Source organism: Leuciscus leuciscus (assembly GCF_965113295.1).
Source record: "Leuciscus leuciscus genome assembly, chromosome: 5".
Lineage (NCBI taxonomy): Eukaryota > Metazoa > Chordata > Actinopteri > Cypriniformes > Leuciscidae > Leuciscus > Leuciscus leuciscus.
Genome location: NC_138729.1, coordinates 16,146,664 through 16,171,681, shown reverse-complemented (window position 1 = coordinate 16,171,681; position 25,018 = coordinate 16,146,664). Strand labels below are relative to the sequence as shown.

The window sequence follows — 25,018 nt, the reverse complement described above, 5'->3', positions numbered from 1 at the left end:
AATAAGAAACGTTGGAAAGAATGATAAACATGAAAGTAAACCGCCAGTAGGAGGCGTCAGGCGACCGTCTTAATGAGCGAGTCATTGAGTCATTCATTCAAACGATTCGTTCAAACAACTGATTCATTCAAGAATGAGACATGTTTATGAATGGACATTGAATCTTTGACTCAGCCAATTCGTTCAAAACGCTGAATCATTCAGTAATGAAACACGGTTGAGATGCGTTACGGTTCTGCTGTGATCTTTGTTTGGAACTATTTTTGCTGCTGAAACAGAACAAAAACAGTCAATATTGTGTCTAAAATGTAAGTAACTTAATTTGAACTGTTTATTGAACTGTTGTATCAAAAGCAATGTCAATTTTTCAGTCGTGATGGTACTCAAGAAAACAGCACTCGTCGTGTGAGGTTGCTAAACTGTATCATATGTTAAAAATATTAAAACACATTTTGAATTTTGGCACTGGCAGTAACGTTATGTTGTTAACTGAGTTTAAACTGAGTTTACATTTGTTTGGATTTCTCCTCGAGAGGCTGCGCGAGCCTCAACAGCGCAACCTTGTTACCGTCAGTAGCCTAATACATCCACTATCGATCGCAACTTAATATAAATACAATCAGAATCATTCTCTCATTTTAGTGATTCCCTAGTTATTTATAAAAAAAATTGTTATTGACGTTTAATTAGGCTACTTGTCCGGTCGGGCAAGTAAAATTCTTTTACTTGTCCCTTCAAAAAATCCACTTGTCCCGGACAAGCGTTAATGTCGACCCCGTCAGGTCCTGTTAGCACCGTATATATATTTTTTAATTATGCTAGATGAAGTTAAAATATATGGAGACACAAATATTAAGCAAAAAAATGGAAACTCATATATTGAGGTGGTGATGAAAAATTTACTACCAAGTCAAATTGCGTTTGTTACCTTTTACTACCTTTCAAGGGCCTTAATTTTGGTAGATTATTTTTACTACTTTTACTACCTTTTACTACCGCGCGGACACCCTGTGTATATTACGCTGCTTTCACTTTAATACACAGATCTAATATACACATGTGATTTCTTTCCCTGCTGCTTACGTTCACAGACATAACAGACTTTGTTTATGTGAACTTTGTGTGTTTTCAACATAACCTTGTGTGTATTTGACAGTTTAAGCACAATAAGATGTGAAAGAGAACTTGGTTTAATACTCACAGGACGCGCCATCTGACAGCCAGCTTTATGTGTGGGTGGTTTGGATGAGTGCGCTTAAACCATATATCAGAAGTTTAGACTTAAATGGCTTTAAAATGCAGGCAGATAATAAACTTTCACGATGATGAAGAACTGTAATGACACATTAATATGGCCGCGATAGAGATGTTAAAACTAGGGATGTGCAAGACTAGTCGACTAAATGGTACAGCTGCTACTAGTCAACACCGAAAACAATGGTCGATTTACGCAGAACAAAAATACACAAGATTTTATCATTCAAATTTCTGAAGTCCCAGGAGCTCTGAAAGATAAGAGGACTGACGACAGTGGAAAACGAGAGAAGACCAGGCCTGGGACCGTTTGATTCATAGATTTAAGGTGTATTAACACCAGGAAAGTCCGCTAGTTCACTCACTTTGGTGCGGACCAAATAAAATGTGGATTTTTTGTTTGTTTGGTGTGGATCGCATTCACACTGCCCTTTTTGCAAGTGAACCAAAATTTGTAAACAAAACCACACTTGTGCTAAGGTCATCCATTCATTGGACAGAAATTCTCAAGCAGGGAAAAGCAGGAAGTGCAAAAACAGGCAATTTATGGAGATCTCTATAGTGCAATTTTTATTATTTTACTGATTTGGTGTCATCAGCTACTAACGCAATATGAAGAAGCTTATGAGCATCATATGATACAATGTCATATATACAACGTTGTAATTAGGATTTTGCAAAGACGAATATGTGCTGCAAGACGGTTGTGGCGAAGAGAGCATGCTCTTAACTGATAAAGTTAAGAGTGCAGACCAAAGTGTAGACCAAATTTCGATGAGGCTCCGCACCTCCAAGTTTGTCCGCGAGCTGCCATGCTAAAAGTGCAAACTGTCAACAAACATTTTTCCTCATCCCATAATGCACAGCGCAGCTGACTACGGCAGCTGGTTTAGTCCAAAAATGCGCAGTTCTTTGGGTCTGTTCCAGGTCGGATCACGTTCTCACCACAAACGAACCGCTCCAGAGTTCATTTGAAAGCGCACCAAGGTCTTTTTTGGTGCGCACCCAAGTGCGATTGCTGCTTTCACACCTGCCCAAATGAACCGCACCAAGGGGGACAACAAACTCTAGTGCGATTTAAAGGGATACTTCACCTCTGGAAAGATGAATGTGTATTTAAAATAGGTAATTTATGTAGAAGAAATGTGAAATTATTTTTGAATTTGGAGCTTTCTAGATTTTATTTATAAAATGTATTTTTGGCTTATGTGGATGAAAGACAACAACTCCCAGAATGCACTTGCTTCACTGCCCTAGGAGGCCACTCCCAAGCCATGCCTACCGGTTAGAGAGCGCAGTTGAAAATAACAAGGCTACTAGGCTACTAGTGAGAGACTGATGAGTTTGCCCGGGATTTCGAGATCGCCCAAAATGTCCGGGATTCGGCTTTTGCGTTCTACAGTCGCCATTCATTATGTTTACTGTGGCGAGCAGGACGAGGCTGAGGGGCACGGGAGAACGGCTAGAGGCCGGTGGCGTGATTACTGAGAAGCACCGGTCTCCTATCTCTCACGGAGGAGCAGGAATTTTCTTAGCAATGTTAAAACGCACATCAACCGGTCACTTGTTGAGCGTTCATGTAAACACTACATTCAGCTTCACCAATCGGAGTTAGATTGACACAAAAGGTGTGCATGTAAACAATGAATGGCGACTGCAGAAAGCAAAAGCCGAATAATGTCTTATCAGTTGCAACAAAACAGTCACAGACACTATTTTTGTTTTGCTCGCAGATAAATTTTTTCACTCGGGAGAAATCGAGTGGAATCGATGATGCTCGCATGGTCGCGGCTCGCAGCCTGTGAGAGGAATTACGAGCCGAGCCGAGCACATTACGAGCACCTCCCGACCTCCCGATAATTTTTAAACATGTTTAAAAAATTCGGGGAGTCGGCCCGATTTTCACCAGCTGTCCCCTATTGCCCTAATCATACACAACCACGTCGATGGGGCTATACCTCAGTGGCAGCAACCATACAGCGTGCGCATACACTGTGTGGCAGCAACCATACAGCGTGCGCATACACTGTCACACACACACACACACACACTTCTCTCGCTCTCTTTCGCTCTCTCTCAAGTTTTTATGTTGAAAGGAATGGCTACTGTTCTCTGCTTTTCAACAAATCATTTGCACACACATTTATGTCATTTTTCTATCTGAAGCTTTGCCTGCATGCATGCAACATGACGGTCTCTGTGTTTAGCGCGAAAGCCCATGTGATTGCTGCCGGCTCGGGATAAAATTCGTGCAGGACAGTCGTGCCGTGTACCAGCTGCTTTGACGCGATTATCAGTTAATCTGACTCGCAACGTGTGCAATATCACGACCTCCCGAGTGTCCGAACTCGAACTCGCACCGTGTACGCCCGCCCTAACGGCTTTTAAGATCTATACTTGGCAGGAGCTTATCGAGAATCGATCGCGTGAGTAAATATCGCGAGATATCGCCATATCGATATTTTGGCGCACCCCTAGTAACCCCTAATACTCAGCTTTCTCCTACTACTCAGCTTTCTCCACAGAACAAGAGCCTGTTAGCTTAGCTTCCAAAGAAAGATGGCTGATACTATGTGTATATTCTGTGAGTGAGATCCCACCCTCTATGGGCTGGTTGAAAACATGCAGAACAGCCCCTCCTACTGGCTGTAGTCTTTAACCCCCTGATGTCGACGGTATCGCCGGCGATACCAGCTCGCTTTTTTTTTATCAGTGTAAAATAAACTCATAAATACTCTGTTGACTTTGATTTTTCATAGGAGTTTCATACATCAATCGATTCTGTTAAATGTGTATTATTTTTGTGCATACTCATAAAAACAGTGTTGAGCTTTTCGCCAAATAAAGAAAAATAAACACGAAGCGAGTTCTGCCTTCTCTCTGTCAGTGTAGTCCATTCTGAAACGCGTCCGAAAATTAACTGTAACTCACCGAATACTTCTCACACAGACACGTGAGATATGTCTTTATGAAGCTTGAAATCTCTTCTTTTAAATGAAGTCATTTATATAAAAAACAAATGTTTTCAACTCATGTAATCCGTTTGAAAGCAAGGAGAGGTACTGTTTTTCCTTCTGCCTCATTATCTCTATAATGAGTTGAGGCCGCCCCGCCCCCGGCGCTATTCAAATGGTAAATAGTTTAGGTGATCTAGTATGCATCGCATACGCCCCCCGATCAATGCCATAAAAACACAGTTTCTTCATCAGACTTACAGATAGTTCATCGCGTTTTGAGAATGGCACGCTTCTCCAGTAAAGACGCCCTTCAGATGATTCTGGACAGCGAGGAAGAATGCATGATACCGGGTTATTTCCTCAGAGGAAGATTGTAACTCAGACTACGAACGGCAGCATTTTGAAGAGCGAATTCCGCCGAGGACACAATTTCGGAGTAAGTTTTACTTAAAAGTCTTTTGTCTTTTATTTTTCGTGTTCGCATTTATGAGGAAAAAACAATATTACGTGACAGTTCTCCATTATGGACGCGAGCGCTCTGAAAGCGCACTAAAAGACTTTCAAACTTTCACAGAGACCTCAAAACAGAAACTACAAATCCTTTCTTTAAAACGAATTTCGTTTTGTATCAATTGTATCTTAATTTTAATCATTTTTTCATTAACAAATTTCCTGAATTTAAAGTAAATATAGGCTAGCAATCACAACATAAGGTGCTTGAACTGGAGATCATCATTAACCAGACCGTAGCCTACTCGCCTCACATTTTTACAGAAAGCTGGTTCTAAACAAAACCATCCAAAAAAAAAAACTATGTAGCCTAATAAATGTGCATTTCTCCGGTGCGTTCACTAGCCTACTGCGAAGATCGCGAGTCAATAGCCTATCGTCAACTTCATCTTTGCCAGAAGTTACATTTAAATTGCGTGTGTGAATGAATGATGATGTTTTAGCAAACTGTATTGCTATACTGAGATGAGTAAAAATCGTAAAAATGTAGGCTATTTGTATAAGCAACGTATTAAACTGCAAATTAACAATATGCCCTAATATTTAATGAAAACAACGTTACAGTCAGGCGAAATATGAAAGACAACATCTTGACTAGATTTGGGTACAGTTTTTACTGTAGAATATACTGCCACATCAAATAAGCTTTTGTTTAGCAATTTCTATATCTATTTTTGTCAAAAATAAAGTCATCAACTAAAATGTTAGCTGTTCCAATGTTGACTATATTCAAACTAATGAATACATAGATAAAATGTAGGCCTATAATCTTTTTTTTTTTTACAAAGAAAGAGTACACTTGAAATATTGTTGAAATTGTAATTATTGTTGTAATTGTAACCTTTTTAATAAAATAGCAAAACATATTTACAAGATAGATGTAAGCAAAATCTTAAATGGTCAATATAAGTCTTCTTCTAAATATATCTTTTGTCCTTGCATTGTGGCTCAGTCAGTGTCACACCTGAGTGAATGGCTCATCATTATGCAGAGTGGGTGGGACATTGTATTTTCACGCCCCCCTCGCATATTGGCTTTCCAAGCAAAACCTGTTTTTCATCAATTTAAATCAATGTATGGTTTTATGTGAACGATAAAGCAAGACTATTTTCACATAATTTTGAAGAAAAAACTCTAGGCGAGGACATCCATTAGTCAAAAGTCTTATTGAAACATATTTACTATGTGTTTTGCGGCCTTATTTCAGAAATTTTAGTTTTTAGTTTTTTCAATAACCATGCATAAACATTATTCTCTCAAAAATGAAAACATGTACATACACATGGCTCACATATTATGGTAGCCCTGTTTGTGCTATATAGAGTGAATTTACACCTTTGCCATTAATATGTTTATATGCAACTGAAAAAAGCACAAATGTCAGGGCATGTCAGAACATCTCAAGGGCCCCAAAAACAGCCCAGACCCCAGAGGGTTAAGCCTCTGGCCAAAAAATCCTCCGATGACGCAAAATAACGATTTTTGCGTCATCGGAGGATTTTTTCCAGACAAAAAATACATATATCTCTCGACTCAGGGGGATATGAGGGTAGAAAGAACGGTAATTCAAAAATACTACAGGTTTTCTACTAATACAAAGCTTAATGCTAAATCCTGAAGTATCCCTTTAACCGAACTAAATGAGGCAGGTGTGAAAGCACCCTAAGGGCTCAAATGGATCATATATATATACATATATACATATTATATACAGGCTTGGGAGGGTTACTTTAAAAATGTATTCCATTACAGTTACAAATTACTTCATAAAAAAAGTATTCAGTAACGTAATCCAAGTACTATAATATGAAAGTAATGTAACTGATTACTTTTGGATTACTTCAAGGTCACGTATATAAATAAAGTCAAGCAAGAAGAAATATTATTTTAAATAATAATAATAAAAAAAACTTTTATTTATTAAGAATTTGGTCCAGTGCACAATATTTGCAAAATATACATACATGCCTGAATATATATTTATGTAAAGGGCTATACAGACATCTAGTGGCTAATGTATGGTTTTACAGATTATTTTGTTTTATTTTTAACACATTTTTAACTAAAAAATAAAAACACAACATTTAAAAATGTTACACAATCTACATACAGGGCTCTAGAGTGCGACCAATTTGGTCGCACATGCGACCAAATTTTGTAAGGGTGCGACTAAAATTTTTCCTAGGTCGCACCGGTGCACCTAACGTCCTCGCATCCGCTGCCTCTCCACGAACTAAGTGTTTGTTCTCCTTTGACGGAACTCACACACTCATGGGAACTCACACTCTTCTCTCACGCTTAATGAGTGATGACGGAAGACAGAATTAAACATTCAAACGTAGCCTGGTTACACTTAAGGTCTGTGATATTAGTCTGATTTTATTTTAGATTTCGGCTTCCAAAGATTATAAAAAATAATATATTGAGGTAAAACCATTAAAAACTATAGCCATATTCTATCTAGCGCAACTTCTTCCCTTCGCAGCATTACACTGTCATTTCTCCCTAAAACTCAAACCTAACGACAGAATCAGCACGATCGGTGATTGTTGTAAAATGCAGTCTAGCTACTGTTGCTAACTTGCGAGACGCGTTAAATAATTAAAAGAGCTATTAAAAGCACAAAATCTGCGCAAGAGATGTTGTTCGCAAGGCGGCACGCGCTCCGAAACCGAAACCGAGACAAGCAAATGATAGCCTACTTTGGGTTTAATGTGCGTGTCTAAACGATCAAATGTACACAAAAGTATGTCAAAATGACCGGCTTGGAGATTCACTAAAAACAGTTTATGTCTTAAATGGACGTAGTTATGGAAATAGTTGGGAGAATATGGTGCATCAGATCAGTAGCAGATCTGCACTCGGTCTTAAAGGGGCCGCAGTCTAGTAAACATGCGGACGATTGCGCCATTACTGCGAATCAAACAACAAGAGAAAAATCACTACAAAGCTCTTGAAAGAATAACTTCAGCTTTATTAAGCATTAATCTATTTATGAAAAATTATGCAGTGTTATTTTACATTTGATTACTTTATTAGATTTCTTTTTAGACTAATATATATATATATATATATATATATATATATATATATATATATATATATATAAAAACAAAAAGAACCGATAAGAATACAGTTAAAGTACCGGATCGATAAGCAGTATCGGTAAGAGTAGGAATACCGTTAAAACCCTTTACTCCCCGGTCAATGCTCCGACAACAGCCCAGACATGAAGCTACTTCAGCCACCATTCTCCCCAGTCCCTGGTAAGATGCCAAGCCCTGGTCTTTCGTCGGAGATGGCATCCGACTCAGAGACGTTTTTTTATTTTTTTTTATTTTTTTTTATTTACCTACACCTTATTCTTGTTTAAAATCATTTACATAATATGAATGTATATAGAGCGTGATAAAAAGGTGACCTTGAAATTGTGGCGTTAAAGGTGACGCGAGCCGAGAAAAATTTTCGGTGCACCCAAATTTTGTGCTGGTGCACCTAAATAAAAAAGTTAGGCGCACCAGTGCAACCAAGGCAAAAAGTTAGTCTGGAGCCCTGTACATAGTTTATTTTATAATAGGCCTACATGTTGACTAAAGCCGTGATCTTTCTTAATTTGCCTGACTGAACTTGGGGCGTTGGCAGTGGGAGTTCCCCTACGTTACCTAGACAGCGAACATCCCATTACGTGAGAAAAGATTAAGAAAGGACATTTTGGGTACTAAAAAAGCAACTCTCCTAATTTCTACAAAATAGCAGCGGAATTTCCATGAATTAAAAGCGATTTTACCCGCAGGCAGCATCGTTTCTACTAGCAGCAGTGATTCAATCTGCGTCTGAGGAGATTGTAGAAAGCTGTTATTTGCGCATGCACCAGCGGGTGGCACACCTGAGTCATTACTGGCAACAGAACCAGGAACTACTGTATAATCAAGCAGCGCTTAATATAGTGTTATTATGCCAAAATACTTATTTATTTAGTTTTAAATGAAACCATTGCAATCCTGAAAGTATTCCCCCTTTTTTCAAAATGTAACTATAATCTGATTACTAAGTTTTTTGACGTAACTGTAACGGATTACAGTTACTGGATTTTTGTATCCTGATTACATAACGCCATTACATGTATTCCATTACTCCCCATATATATATATATATATATATATACACACATATACACACACACACATACAAGTCTTTCTTACTTTTAGACTAGTCGGTTACAAAACGTTCGTTTAAACGACTGTCAAATTAGTCGATGCGCACATCCCTAAACAAAACCAAACAGATGTTTTAGTTTTAGGCAGAATATCCGAGGCACAAGCTGTACAAGCTCCGGCCTCTTCTAGAAAGCAGGATGGGGAGCAGCAGTGAATTTAAAGATGCATGCACGAAAACAAGTTTTTACTTCCACTCAAAAATGGGCATTTACAACAAGGTATAATATATTATCTGTCAGATATTTTGAGCTGAAACTTCACAGATGCATATTCCATCTTGTCAAAAGGGGCATAAAAGGTCCCCTTTAAAGTGCCTCTATTATGCTATTTTAAAGGGGTCATATGATGCGATCTCTTGTTTTCCTTTTGTATGTTATGTAGCAGTTTGTGCATGTATAAGATCTGCAGAGTTACAAAGCTCAAACCTAAAGAGATATTCTTTGTAAAAGTTAAGGCTCAGCCACGCCTTCCTAAAATGCTTCGTTCAAAGTCTGAGCACTGATCCACACTTCGGAAATCGACCAGAAATAGTAGACCATCCGGGGACTTCTGTCATACTCTTTTCAACATACTATGCTTTGGGACACACTTATTTTAATCTCACATCCTGTTTAGGATAGATAGTATGGACATTGAGACACAGGGTTCTTTTGTGTTCAACAGAAAAAAAACTCCAAAAGGTTTGGAACATATTGAGAGCAAGTAAATGACAGAATTTAAATATTTGGGTGTACAATCCCTTTAATATGTAAATTAGTCCTCCCCTCCTCTCAAAACTTTATCGACTAAAATAACTAGCATCCGGCAGACGGCCTACGCAAGTCAACTTGCGCCAAGAGTAACATTGACGATGTATGACGTAGGAGTAGTGTAAGCTTTGACGCCTCTTTTTTGACGCCGTTCAAACAAATAGGGCTGGGCAACAAACTCAAGCTCCTCCGACATTTCTCTTTAAAAATTGTCGTTTTAGACACTAATTCGTGACTGATGTTTTGTTTTGCCCTATCCTCTGCGCTTCCGCGTTCGTCATTACATTGTGCGCAAGGTCAAGGGTTACTCTTTCGCCGCAAATCGATGTGTACAGACGGCCGTCTGCAAAAAGCTAGTTATTTTAGTCAAAGTTTTAAATATGGATATTTTTTAGGGATGCACCGATGCATCGGCTGAACATCGGTAACGGCCGATATTTGCCTCGTTAACTGCCATCGGCCATCGGGAAATAAAAATGACATTCGCCGATGTCACATGGGCGTCAGTTTGGTTTGATATGCTGGGGACAGAGACGCATTCGGAAGTGCATTTTCAGAAGTGCTGGGTACAATGACGCATTTATTTATTTATTTTCTATGAGAAAACTCCTTTTCTCGAGAAAAGAACGACCATATGGTGTGTAGCAGAAGAAGCGGCGGAGTATGCACGATCCGCGAGTGCTGAAGACGTTCTGCACGGCTTTGATGGGTGCGCAGGAGGACACAAATGGGCGGCGACTGCTTCTTCCAGTGGGGGGAGCTTTTCCCTCAGCGCCGTCAACAGATAGAGCGTTAACTGTACACACCGCCGCCGACTTGAGCTGCAAAGAAACTCTGGCCTCCCTGTCAAGGACTCTTGTCAAAAAGTACGGGGAAGCTTGACCGCTCTGAATAGTGAGTGAGAGCGCGCGCGCGGTCGGGGCTCTCTCTCTCTCTCTCTCTCGCAGAAGAGCGCGTGCGCGCTTAAAATTTAATATTTTGGTATGAACATTCACCCGTGTTTTTTCCCTCATAAATGCGAACACGAAAAATAAAATGAATATTATAATGGTTTTTTTGTTGGGTCAGACAATGATTACCAAATTTCTCTCTCATATTGCTCTTCATAACAACTGAAAAAGAACTTATAAATAAGGTTATAACTGTCAACCAGAAAGTGACATTAAAGGTTTTTTTTGTTTCATAAATTGGTCTGATTGAATTTGTGCTCATTCTAGGATAGTGTGATCAAGAGCCGAAAGACTTGTATGTTTCCGTGGCACAAAAGAAGGAATAAATAACAAAAAGAAAAAACATCGGCATCGGCCATCGGCCAAGTTGTTATGTTAAACATCGGTATCGGCCCAGAATTTCCCAATCGGTGCATCCCTAATATTTTTCTTACACAAACGCATCGCTTCACTTCAGAAGGCCTTTATTAACACTTTTATCATGGATAGATGCACTTTGATGGAAAAATATACAGCCATTCACTGCCATTATAAAGCTTGGAAGAGCCAGGACATTTTTTAATACAACTCTGATGGTATTTGTCTGAAAGAAGAATGTCATATAAATCTATGATGGCTTGGGGGTGAGTAAATAATGGGGTAATTTTCATTTTTGGGTGAACTATCCCTTTAATGTAGCTGTATGTGAATGTAAACAGTCTGCAAAGTTGTAAAGCTGAAAGTGCATCATAAATAAAGTTAGTTTATCAACGCTGAACCTCCCAAATGAGTCGCTTGGAGTTCAAATCTATTTTCACGAAGTTACTATTTGCATAATGCCCGCCTACATTCTGCGTGGGAAAATATACGTCAGTATGTGGGGGCAGAGTTTCATAACACCTCCCAAATGTATATGCACAGAAAGAAGGCGTTACCGCCGGCGCTGCCATGTCGTGGAGACGCTGTGTTTTTCATTGCGAAAACCAAACTACTTTGTTTGGCCTTCCGAAAGAGGACACAATTACAAAACAGTGGTTAAGCTTTATTTACAACACTGTTGCAGAACAGTACAGCCAAAATATTCGACTGTGTGCTGCGCATTTTTCGGAGGACTGTTTCCAGAACCTGGGAGAGTACAAGGCCAGCTGTGCACAAAGGCTGATTCTAAAAAAAGATTGGCAAATCCATCTTTGCAAGTACAGTCTGGCGCTTCTGACTCACAGACACAGCCTGGCTGTATGTTTTCATATTTTAAGAATTTGCTACTGACTATTCAAACGCGAGTTTTGAGCAGTATAGAGTAGCGCTTGTTTGTCGTTTCTACGATCACAAATGCAGACATGGTTTTATGTTACATAGCCTTTTCTACCAAGTTTATCAACTTAATTTAATGACAAGCACCACTGTGGCGAGCAGGACGAGGCAGAGGGCCGTGAGAGAACGGCGCGAGGCCGGTGACGTGATTGATGATAAGAGACACCTGCGCGACGCACCGGTCTCGTATCCCTCATGGAGGAGCTTCGGAAGCATAAAAGGAGGAGCGACGAGAGAGGACCAGGCTTGAACTATTTATGTTATATTATGTTATGTTATGTTATGTTATGTTATGTTATGTTATGTTATTTTATGTGCGGCAGTCGGCTGTGAGGGGGGGCTGCCGCCTTTACTTTCGTTGTGTGTTCATTTATTTTATGATTATTAAAGTTGTTAAATGTTCGCCGGTTCCCGCCTCCTTCCCACAACAATATACCTTCGTTACAACCACTTATTTTGTTTCTTCATTTTAATCTCTAGAGTTTTTACATTTTACTTCACAGCAGTTCTTTGCGCGTTGTAGGTTGCTTGGTAACAGAACTGAGAGTTGATTACCGAACTCGATGGAGGGGTTTAAGATTTTCTAACTACAGATAAAATGAGATTTTGTAAGATAGGATAAGAATCCTAAATCAACTTAAGATTTGCTTCTGTAATACGAATTTTTTTTTAAATCCTAAATTAACTTGTCAGATCTTAACTTAAGAGCAAGTTGGTCCAAATAAACTAGAGCAAGCGTTTTGCAAGTCTCGCATTGAACTCCGAGATTTGAGAAGCAGTCGTCAGTAAAATGAAGGGAACACAGCAAAAGTTTGCAATTATATTGCTGTGGTATCGTGGTAAAGATGAATTTTAACCACTGATTCTTCACAGCCTCATTCGGAAGTGAAAATACACAGAATTTACTCTCACGGCGGAGAGCACAGCGTCTTGGTATTGACGATATGAAATCCACACGAACGAGTTTCAGCAAGATGTCCTGCTCACTATAACGGCTAATATTGCCCACAACCCATTGCGATTTGGAGGATTCAGTTCAGAACTGCAAAAACAAGTAAAAAGTGTTTCGATTTAAGTTTGAGTGACTAATAATCAACATTAGTTGAGTATCAACATCTGATTAAAGCATATATGTAAGGTTATCCGTGTTATATTTCATCTGCAACAACAATGTGAACTTTTCTAAAGATCCATTTGGCTATATATGCATGAACATCTTTTTCTCAGAATATCAGAAACAGATCTTTATTTTCTTTTAGTGCAAGGAAATATTTGGTATCTGCAACCTTTTTACCACTGGATTATGGAGATCTTCTTTATATGAATGCCCCGGCCAGTTACTTTTTTTTTTTTAAATGTATACGTTTATCATAGCGCTTTACATTTCATTACAGGTTATAGTTATCAAGCACATCATTGCACTTTATATGATAAAGCTGAATTGCCATCTTTGTATACTCGAAGTTTTAATTGGCATTGTTTTATTTAAAAGTCTATTTGTGGTCTAATACCATCTTACTTGTCTCTCTGCGTTTCTAATACAAATGTTTGCTACAATCTTCGTTCTAATGATTTGTTATCTTAAAGTTCCTCGGGTTCGAACAGAGCTAGGAAAAAAAGGCTTTAAATATAATGCTTCTGCTTGGAATACTTTACAAAACATCTTAAAGCTGATTATGCTTCCATCACTAAAAAAGTTGAAGTTACTTTTAACAGATTATGTGTTTTATCCTTTGGTAAATTGCTGTTGTGATCCATGATTGTGCTTTAATGTTGTGATGTGCATTTGTATGTTTATGTTATTGTAGCTGCTTTCTTGGCCAGGTCACTCTTGTAAAAGATTTTAATCTCAATGAGTTTTTAACCTAGTTACATAAAGACTGACTGACTGACTGACTGACTGAATGAATGGAGGAGTCTCTCCGCATGAAAAACCAGCGACTGGCAGATCAACGTGCTACAGCATTTCTCTCCAATACAATAGGTAATTAAATGTGGAGGATTTTATCTTTGACAAGATGATTGACAGATCAGTTTACGCGACAGGATGCGTGTAACAGCAACGTTAAATACGCTAACGTTATTTTATGACGTGAGAGTATGTCCCAAAGGGTTTCTACTCTTCTACTACACAGTCAAAAGTATGTACTTTTTCTTCACAAAAAGAGCAGGCCTACATACTTTTAGGGCGTAGTATGAGTATGCGAATTGAGACGCAGCAAAAGATATTTTGAAGAATGTTGGTAACCAGACATTAACGGTAGCCATTGACTTCATTGGTAGACTAAGTTACTATGAACACCATCAACTGTCTTTCATAAAGTGAACTATTTATTTAATGGCCCCGCATAAACTAAATGAAGCAAGGGTGTAGAGTTAAATTCAAGCAATTTTAAGGCACAAAGAAATTATTTTCACAGAAAAAAAGTTTAAAAATAAAGTTTAAATATGTCGTTTTGATGATCAAAGATGAGTTAAGGGATCAAAATTATTGACTGCAGGGAGACAGTAAAAGAGGATGTGCAACACAACAATCTAGTTTCCATGTCCATTCTTACTTTCTTTTTTTTTACCTGTCCGAAGAAGATCTGTGGACTGAAGCATCTCGTCTCCTTTCAAAGGTGCTGGTGAAATGCTCAAAACAAGCATTGATGGAACTTACAACATCAGGCGGAGGAGTTTCGAGGAACAGCTCTGAGTGCGGGTCCAAGTCGATCAGATCACTAACGTGCGCCACAACCGGTACGATCTGCTGCTTGTTCGGCGACTCAATTTGCGTTCTGACGTCTTCGCTTCTTAGAGCCATGGTAATTTAATTTAATACTATATATGACACGAGAATTGTCATGTATTCGTAGACTTGCGTGATATCGATTATGTGTGCACCTCTAACGGGCGCTTATGAGGCACGGGCTGCAAAAGATTACAAGCCTGAACACAAAAGTACTGATCAAAAAATAAAATTATGTATCATCAGACAACGTTTGCTTCTATGCCAAACATATCCACGCGTGTTAATATGGCGGGCGCCATGCAGTTCCGCCCAGGAAATACATCAGCTAAACTTTTTGGTCATGCGCATGCGCATGCCATCATTTGGGTATATAATCAGCTCAAACTCAAACAAGCAAAACACTTTTTACAAAGCTATTGCAAATGTTTTATTGAAAGTGTAATCTATTAAATACAATTAGCAAATCATCTAATGCCATTAAATATGAAGTCTCTTTACAATATGTGTTATTTAATGAATTTGTAGGGTTCAAAAAATATATATAATTATGAAGAGCTTGGTTAATCAGGCCAATAAAAGACTGTTAACTACAACTCTTCCATTTTAGTATACAAATATGTATACAAACTTATAATACTAAAAACCATAGGTTCATGGCTTACACATGGGGGCTTACCATAGGGGCTTACAAATATCATCGCCCCCTGATCGCCCCTAGCGAGAGTAAGGGGAGGCTGCAGACCTGGAGCCGGTAGATATACGCCCCAAGCAGTTTTACGCCCCTGGCAGTTTTACGCCCCTGCTGTTCCTGATGCGTCCAGTAGGGGGAGGCTGTACATTGACACGAATTGATTGAGGTATAATAAATAATCCGCTAAAGTTATTGTTGTTTAGCAATGATGCAACATTTATTATTTATAAACGAATAGCTTGATAGAGCTAGGTAGATATCAATTCATTTATTTATATCAATGGATAGGTCTATCATTTATTTCGAGAGACAAAAAGTTCTGGACGGTCAGGTTGATGTTCTGTCTGGCTTAAATTTATAAGTTATAGCTTACCACGTGTAAGTTTAGCTGCCCCTAGTCTTCTCTACTCACTTTCAAAATTAATTTTCTTTTGAATGTTCTTTTGTTGCCCGTCTTTATCTTGCCTCTTCTGGTAAGACTCCTTTACTCCTTTCTGGTTTGAGTTGTTTCTTATAAAATGAGATCTAACTATCTCATTTATATCTAAATATACATTTTTCTTAAAATAGCGTACTGATCTGGATTAAAATGTAGGCTGTGTGCACTTAAAGTGGGATTTTTCTTTGCCAAGTAACTTGCATGATGCATCCCAGTGTGTTTGCTTTAGCTATGGAAATCTCTCTCTCTCTCTCTCTCTCTCTCTCTCTCTCTCTCTCTCTCTCTCTCTCTCTCGAAACTTTTATAAACTATAAACACCCATCTCTTTTTTAACTGCATTCCAAACCAATAGCTTCTCTAGTAAATAAATGACTTACAGAGACATACAAGGACATGTTTTTAATGTCATTTTTTAAATTTTCTCTGCACAGTCCATCATCAGTGGCCAAAAGAAATCAAAGTGTCTTGACACTTTTTCCAAAAGTGTTCCACCAACAAGTACCTGTGCCATTGTACTTTGAAGATCAGGAGCAAATTGATGCAATCCACACTCATCTGACATAAATTCTGGGCAACACACACACACACACACTGTGACTAGATCAAATTCACCATGGATGTCCTTTTTATATTTTTTTAAAGTTTACCTTTTTTTTATGAAATACACACATGAAATGCAAATTAAAAAGGCAGTTTGTGTTCTCGTAACACTTTCTTTTATGTGGTCTGTGACTCATGGGGTCAGTGATTCTGCAGGGTCTCCAATAAGTATTATAGTTTATCTCAGTTGCTTTGGTGCATTTCTCAGATCACACCTGAAATCACATCATCTTTCACTTGTGCACATCATAAAAGCAATTTCTCATTTTATACAAATTGCAAATGCTTTGGTACATTCATGCAATTCATAATGTACAACTGTCTGCTGTTTCCTACATTATCAACTCTTTATGTCTTGTTGATCAAAATATAGGCCTATTATACTATTTCTCTGTTGAATTGTCATACTCCTCAAAACATCTAGGCATTAGTTCCTTGCATAAGTCATTAAATGCAAAATGGCTGACTAGTTGTCATAAACTGTTAAGCATGTTTTCAATACATTTCTATTACACTTTATTTTGTAAATGTGTCCTGAATTGATGAATTGCGGAGGTGTATTTAGAATTTCACTAATGAAGGAAAAAATGAATTGATATAATGAATAATGATGAAATGTACAAAAGCAACTGTGATAAAAAATTAAGGATTCAGGAATTTTATACAAAATTTAACAGTGAGTCCTGCTGCTTTTGAATTTGACAAAATAAAATTCACCATGGATGTCCTTTTTACATTTGTTTGTTTAATCAGTGAGCAGAAGCACTTTGACAGGAGGATAGAAAAACAGTTAAAGCAGAGTGGCAAGCCATAGGGGAGTCATCATAATTCATAAATGGTGTTGATAAATAATGTTTTTGTGAACAAAATTATTGTCTCTTTCTTATAAATGGCCCTTGGAATTTTAGAAAAGGGATAAATTGTGTTTGTCTTCATAAAATGCTATGAAGGACACTGTTTTGTAGTATGATGACTAAGTGAATAGTACAGCAGATATTTAATCCAGGATCCATATGATTACACGGTGCTGTATGTCTAATGGGCTAAATATGTTTAATATCTAATTGTAACTTTATATAAATTCACAACAACATATTTCACTCAGTCTCCTGTATAAAAACATACAGTGAATATTCTATTATTATTAATTAGTATTATTATTATTACTATTTATTCAATATTAATGTATTCAATATTCAATTAACTATTCTATAGTAGGTCATATATCATTACTTGTCATCTGATCCAACTATGTGTGTTATTTTTTAATTCATGAAAACAAATAGTCTTCTGTATAGGCTGAGTGAAGCCCAACCTAATATCTAGAGATATTTTAATCCATAGTGCAGTGCAGATTTATACTAAAACGTTTAATATTTAAATGAACAAAAACCACAAATTCGGGCAAAATCTATGAACTGGACGGTTATTATTGTGTAAGTTTTGAGCATCGATTTAATGGTGTTATTTCGCAGCATATCCCCCTACTGGACGCATCAGGAACAGCAGGGGCGTAAAACTGCCAGGGGCGTAAAACTGCTAGGGGCGTAGATCTACCGGCTCCAGGTCTGCAGCCATATAGCCTAGCGACGAACCATTAGGCTTGTTTGAGATGAGCAAAATCTGCGCAGAACCGATCACCGGTGATCAGCGCGAGATGCATGCCGGTTAGAAATGTGTCCGAGTGCGTATGGAAGGCCAAAAGGGCCAAAACGTGTGAAACTGTCGCGTTAACGCGTATTTACGTGTTAACACGCAATTTACGCGTTAACACGTCATTACGCGTTAACGCGTATTTACGTGTTAACGCGTAAATGACGTGTTAACGAGTACCTAAATTTGGGACATTAGCACCACCTACTGGTTTGGTGCTGCTCTTGCTCAAACACAGAGAACCTAAATTAAGCTTGTAAATAGCAGTTTTTAAGGTGAAAATACATGTTCAACAATGACTTTTCAGAATAATTACAGCATATTTTAAATGGGCATATTTAGACAGTTAACTATAACTGTTCAAGCCCTAAAAGTCATGACCATTTTCACAATCACAATAGAAATTGTGTAATATATTTACACATTTCTCCAAACAGTATTTACATGTACACTTATACTGTAGCATATTTCTAAAGTATCTTTTTATAATTGAACCACTATGCATTATTTGTTAGAGAACCCCTTCTGTTAACACCATTAAGCCTTGAATCTGAGAATTTAGAAGAATCTGAGATTTGAGATGCATTGTTTTGCAGTATTTTTCGAAGATAACAAGCTCAATAAAATATAACAAATAATATATATATATAGGCTATAAAGGTGGTTATAAATTAGAATGTCTTGGAAAAGTAAATTTTTTCAGGAATTCAACTTAACAGGTGAAACTGTCCATAAGCAAAAGTGGCCCAAACCAAGTATTGAGTACATATGCATTATACTTTTCAGAGAACCAACATTTCTGTATTTAAAATCCTTTTTTTGTTGATTTCATGTAATATTAAAATTTTCTGAGATTTTGAATTTGGGGGTTTCAAAAGCTGTAAGCCATAATCATCAAAATTATAACAAATAAAGGCTTGAAATATCTCACTTTGCATGTAAAAAGTGTATATTAGTTTCACCTGTAAAGTTGAATTCTTGAAATAAATGAACTTTTTACGACATTCTAATTTATTGAGAAGCACCTGTATGTGCTTCTCAATATATGCTATATTACAAAGTTATATTACAACACACACTACACACAAACACAAACACACACACACATGCGTAATAATAATAATCTAAAGTGATTGGCTTGAATTTTTAATAAATGAAATGAAACAGAACTTCTGCTTTTCTTTTTTTACAATGGATATTACATTGTGAAATCATGAATATAGGACCAAAAGTAATAATATATATTTTATTAATACTACACAGAACAAGAGATTAATCTATATTCTCGCCAAAATGTTGGATAGATTTGGAGTGCTAATACACTCGTGATCTATCTATTCAGTTTCCTGGAAGTTACCCTTCCATCAGTGTCGTTGCTCATGATGGCTCATGAGGTATGTTCAGCGTAGTGCTTGAGTCACTCTATCATGAATAATTCAAATAAAATAAAGGTGTTGTGTCACGGTGACACCGCCTGTCGTTACTGTTTGTAATCATTCTCATGACTATTAATTTGGTGACGCACACCTTCGTTTTATTGTATTTATTCATGAGATTGCGAAAAAGCGCTTACCTCATGGATACGATGAGCCTACGTCACCTGGCATCTTCCGTTCGGTGCGCGCCCGTGATGAGAATCGTATAGAGAGACGGGAATCCATACATCGTTTTTCCAAATTATATATTACACTTCTTTACAGGTAACTGTGAACAAACTAGCTTTCGGTTATAATAAACACTGTTAAACATATTACGGTGGGTTGAAAATAGTTTTTTTTTTTAACTTTATTTAAGTTTGTCATGAGATTGTTGCTTCGCAATTAGCGCGACAGCCTGCCATTATATGCAATACATCAAAAATACCGTTGCATGGAATCCATAAGAGTTGATGTTTCAGAGTTATGCATTTTCTTCGACTCACATATTTGGTCATTTAACCCCCTGTGATATGTCTATTAACAGCGAGTTATAGTACTAGAATAGGCTAGCCTATGTCTTAACACATTTAATCATTTTTTCCCCCAGAATTTCCCCACATTTGTATGGTATTTACAAGATAATTAAATAATCGATATCAATTATATATAAAAAAATAAATACTTTAAGGCTTTTACTTTTATGGCACAACTAATCAAATAAAATGATGACACAATTACAAAAAATCTAGAAATTGGATGCAGTTATTATAAACTTTATTATAAACTGAATAACACAACAAATAAGTAAAGATAGATAGATAGATAGATAGATAGATAGATAGATAGATACATGGTTTTACTACAGTTCTATTGTATCAATACAGTAAAACCATAGTAACCATCACTGTAGTAACCATGATCTGTTATAAACACGAAGATTGACATTTCGTTAATAAAATAAATAATAACACAATGTTGTAAAAAAATAAACAACTCTAAGTTCTGGCTATTGTCACAACGCGCTGAGTGGAAGACAGACTAGAAAAGGATGATGAAGAAAGTTTCTTTAATACTCAAAATAATTTCCAGAACAGAGAGATACTCACACACATGTAGCCAGGGCCGTTTCTAGGCATAGGCAAACTAGGCAGTTGCTTAGGGCGCAAACAGCCGGGGGGCGCCAGTAAGAGCCCTAGTCACACCAAGAGATTTTTTTCTCACCCAAGCAAGTGGAAGAATTTTTTTTTTACATTTCCAATAACAGACAGTATATTTGCACAAAATTCCTGTGTTTATGACAAAAGGACACCTGCCACTAAATATCTACAGTGGGTAGGTCGTTGGGCGCGAGGTGATTGAAAGTAGCTTTTTTTTACACATTATAATGTATAATGTGCAAAGTGTGTGTTGATATATATACGATATATATCAGTCAGATTCACAAGGCTTAATGTGTTATCAGAAGGGGCTCTCTAACAAATAATGCATAGTAGTTAAATTATAAAAAGATGCTTTAGAAATATGCTACAGTAGGAGTGTAGGCTACATGAAAATACTATTTGAAGGAAATGTGTAATATTATCCTAACACAACTTCTATTGTGATTGTGAAAATGGTCATGACTTTCAGAGGCCAATTTAAAATATGCTGTAATTATATGTAGGCCTAGTTGTAACCTATATTCTGAAAAGTCATTGTTGAACATGTATTTTCACCTTAAAAGCTGCTATTTACAAGCTTAATTTAGGTTCTCTGTGTTTGAGCAAGAGCAGCTCCAAACCAGTAGGTGGTGCTAATGTCCCAAATTTAGGTACGCGTTAACACGTCATTTACGCGTTAACACGCAATTTACGCGTTAACACGTAAATACGCGTTAATGGTAAAGACGTGTTAACGCGTAAATTGCGTGTTAACACGTAAATACGCGTTAACGCGACAGTTTCACACGTTTTGGCCCTTTTGGCCTTCCATAAGTGCGGACCGCCTGGCTCTGATGTCATGCTGACGTATGTCAAAAATCTCTCGCGAGCGCAAGGCGCACGTGTCGGATTTTGCAGTCGAGCGCAGTTGCTCTCCACCGACTGCGCTGATCAAAAGCACGATGGGAAACGACTTGCTGACGACACAGCTTAATGCTCATTGGTTTAAACAACTGTGATGTATTGTTCTCTTTTAAAATGTTTGATTTTAAAACTCTAATATCAGGTTTTATGTGTATATGTTATGTGTGAATATTCCCAAACTATCTGACAGTGCGATCTCTTTGGGTTATGCAATTAATTTTTTATAAAAAAAGAAAATAAATAAAAACACATATGTCTGTATCAAAGAAAAAAAATATTGATAAACAATTGTCATTTCTTGCTTCTAACAAAAGACAGAATAATGCCTAAAAGCTGCTGTGTGACAAGGTGTACAGCAAACAAGCTAAGAAACCCAGAAATAAGTTTTCATAAGCTGTCGACCCCCAAAAACGAGCGTTTGAGGACATAAAAGTGGATACAGGCTGGAACGAATGGGTCAATTGTGGGATCCTGACACTCAGTATGCACTAAAAATACACTACGTGTGCAGTAAGTTAAACATTTGGTCACTGGTGAGTCAAATATCCAAATGTCAGTTTTATATATTATATTTCTGTAAGATAAACTATCCTGTGTTGCCGATTACGGTTTCCTCCAGCGGGTGTACGTTAGTTCTCATAGTAATGAGACGCTCTGTCTCAACTGCCTGTATCCACTTTTATGTCCTAAAAACACTCGTTTTTTGGGGTCGAGAGCTAATAAAAACTTATTTCTGGTTTTTTTAGCTTGTTTGCTGTACACCTTGTCACACAGCAGCTTTTAGGCATTTGTCTGTCTTTTGTTAGAAGCAAGAAATGACAAGGAGGCAGCCTCTCGCAATGCAAAGTCAATGGAGACGGTTTGATTGTTTTCCCCCTGGGTGTGGGCGTGGCCTAAATACGCTCTGTCTCTATAGGCTAACTGAAGTAGGCTATCAGTTGAGAAAATTCAGACCAGGGCAATCTGAGAATAATGCAAGCTTAGCTCTCAGGAAACCCCAGACAGACTAAGGTTAAACGAATAATATGACACGCAGGATAGTACAATGAATGCTAGGAGTCTGACTGAGTAGTGTCGTGACGTTTCGAACAGCTAACCAATGAGGGAGCAAAACGGTTGCTATGGTCGGACGCTGGGAAAACTCAGGCTACGTTTACACGTGGATGGCTATTTTCATAAACGGACATTTCACCCCTCTTCGTTTTCAAAAATAACATTGTGCACACGAACCTGTGTATATGCTATCAAGAGCATGCCAAACCTGTAGGTGGCAGTGTAACGAGAAGCTCAAGCCCACCTTAGCCAATCAGAATCCCGAAAATAGTCACATTCTGTGACGTCGCGGCCTAAAACTCAGTTTTTCTCAGTTTACATGCAAACGTGCAAACGAAGATTTTCAAAATCTCCACTCTGGCCGGAGTTTTTAGAAAGAATCGGTTTCATTGGCGAATCCTCCGTTTGCGTGTAAACGAAGGGCGCAAACGAAGGGAAATGTCTCCGTTTTTCTAAATAACCATGTACGTGTAAACGGGGCCTAAGAAGAAAAAAGAAGCCGGCCGGCAAGAGGAAAAACAAATGGAGAAGAAATTTATTTTTTAAATGTAAGTGAAAATCGTTTTTTTTTTTATCAGAAAATGAGCGATAATAACATAATACATTATGATACAATGATTTCACTTTCTTTTGTCAGGGTCCGACGAGCAGACTTTCAATTTTATAAAGTTCAGGGGAGAGAATGAGCGGCTATTCACGGGGCACAGAAATCCCTCTAGCCAGGGATATGAGTAAGTTAACATGACCATAAACATGAGCAGACAAGTTTTTTATTTGAAAGTAAGGGCTTCATTGCAAAGTGATCTAATGGATGAATGCGTGTCTTTCAGTGAAATTATCAAAATTATGGGGCTGGAGGGGAAAGTGACCCAGCAGCAGTGTAAAAAGAAGTGGGAAAATCTGAAGAAAAAGTACAAGGTAATTGCACTTTCACAAGTTTTGTAATTCTTATATTGTATTGATAATACAACAATCGTTTTTAAATCAATAAACTCCTTTTTAAATCAATATTTTGTGTCAAATTATTGATTTATTTTGTAGGTAGCCATGTAATAAGCGGGATAATGTATAGGGAGGCGGTTGTTATAGTGAATTTCAACCCCTTCAGGCTGATTCAAGCTCCGCTTCGCGTCGGAGTCCAGTTCAGCCTGTCGGGGTTGTTATTCGCTATAACAACCGCCCTGCTATACATTATCCCTTACTTAATGACTGTTTAGAATGTAAACCCATGTAAATAATGTTAATTTCCCCATTAATAACTATTACAATTTACAAAGGACTTAACACTGCCAAAAACTGGGTCAGGGACAGATGCAGGAGAGGTCACTGCTGCCTCATGGATTTTCTATGCAGCCATGCATGAAGCCATTGGCCAGAGACCCTCAGTCAGGCCAGTCTATCTATTCTCATCTGGACACAGTAGCGTAGAGAGAGTCCAGACACCTGTCAGTGAGGTTGAGATTGAAGTAAATTCTCCAACAGGCTCGGATACTGAGACAGCAGAACCCCCAAGTGATCAACCAGGTACATCAACTGATGTCAGACCAGGAAAGAGGAAGAGGGAGAGTGTAGATTATCTTAAAGACTTCTGTGAGCGGCTAGAGAAAACACAGAAGGAAGAAAATGAAAGGGATAATGCTTGGCTCTAAAAGTCTCAGCAGCAAATGGACAGGATGTTAGATTTATTTGGAAAGCTGGTTGACCATATGACAGAGAAGTAATAACTTCCTGCATCTAGTTCTGTTCTGTTTGTTGTTTGATGTTCCTGTATAAGTGTTCACTGTGTGAACACTATTGAGTGATTTAATTTATATTTAAAGTTTCAGAGGACTTTGGCTGTATTTCTTGGTTTGTACAAGACATTTGGAAATTGTAATTCTGTATATATGCAAATTATTATTATTATAATTTATTATTATAATTTCTTTTTATCAGTAAAAGTCTGATATGTGTCACAAATAAAGAGAAACATTTATCATTTAGAAAAATCACTTTTTTTTTTTACTGAAACAAGGTACTTCAAGACAAGTTTATAACAAAATAATAATAGCAATAACTAATAATAAATAGATAGGTACATGTTGATGTGCAATGTCTGACCAATGGAATAATTAAAGGTTGTATCAGCGATTTCAGGCCCAAACATAAATGATCACATTCATCTAATCTTTCCTAACGATCCGCTAGCTGCCCGCCCCATAAGCATGCCGTCAAAAAAAACAGCTAGCGGATCGTGTTATGGAAAAATGAATAGTTTTACTTTTTCCCTATTCATTTTCTTAAACATTGAGTGGGTTTTCTTTCAATTCAATCATGTTTTTTCCCTCCTGGGATGTATGGATGGATGTATGTATGTATGCTCGTGACGGGAACAAAAGAACACACAGTAAAACACGGGAGGGGTCAGAAGGGCCAATGTTTTACAAAAGACAGAGGG

At 37.7% G+C, this 25,018-nt stretch overlaps 1 protein-coding gene and 1 long non-coding RNA gene across 2 annotated transcripts in view; one reads left to right on the top strand and one right to left on the bottom strand.

Moving 5' to 3' along the window:
* The window catches only part of pho (phoenix), a 67,794-nt gene extending 52,805 nt beyond the window's left edge, over positions 1-14,989 (bottom strand). Inside the window, exon 1 of the mRNA XM_082171368.1 lies at positions 14,504-14,989. Coding sequence (XP_082027494.1) covers positions 14,504-14,736 — 233 coding nt within the window. The 5' untranslated portion in view covers positions 14,737-14,989. The remainder of the gene's footprint in view (positions 1-14,503) is intronic.
* A 7,607-nt stretch (positions 14,990-22,596) lies between these two features.
* On the top strand, positions 22,597-24,527 carry LOC309499993. Its single transcript, XR_014206421.1, has 3 exons — positions 22,597-22,674; positions 23,068-23,312; positions 23,412-24,527. It is a non-coding gene; the product is annotated as an uncharacterized lncRNA (long non-coding RNA).
* Positions 24,528-25,018: the final 491 nt, after the last annotated feature.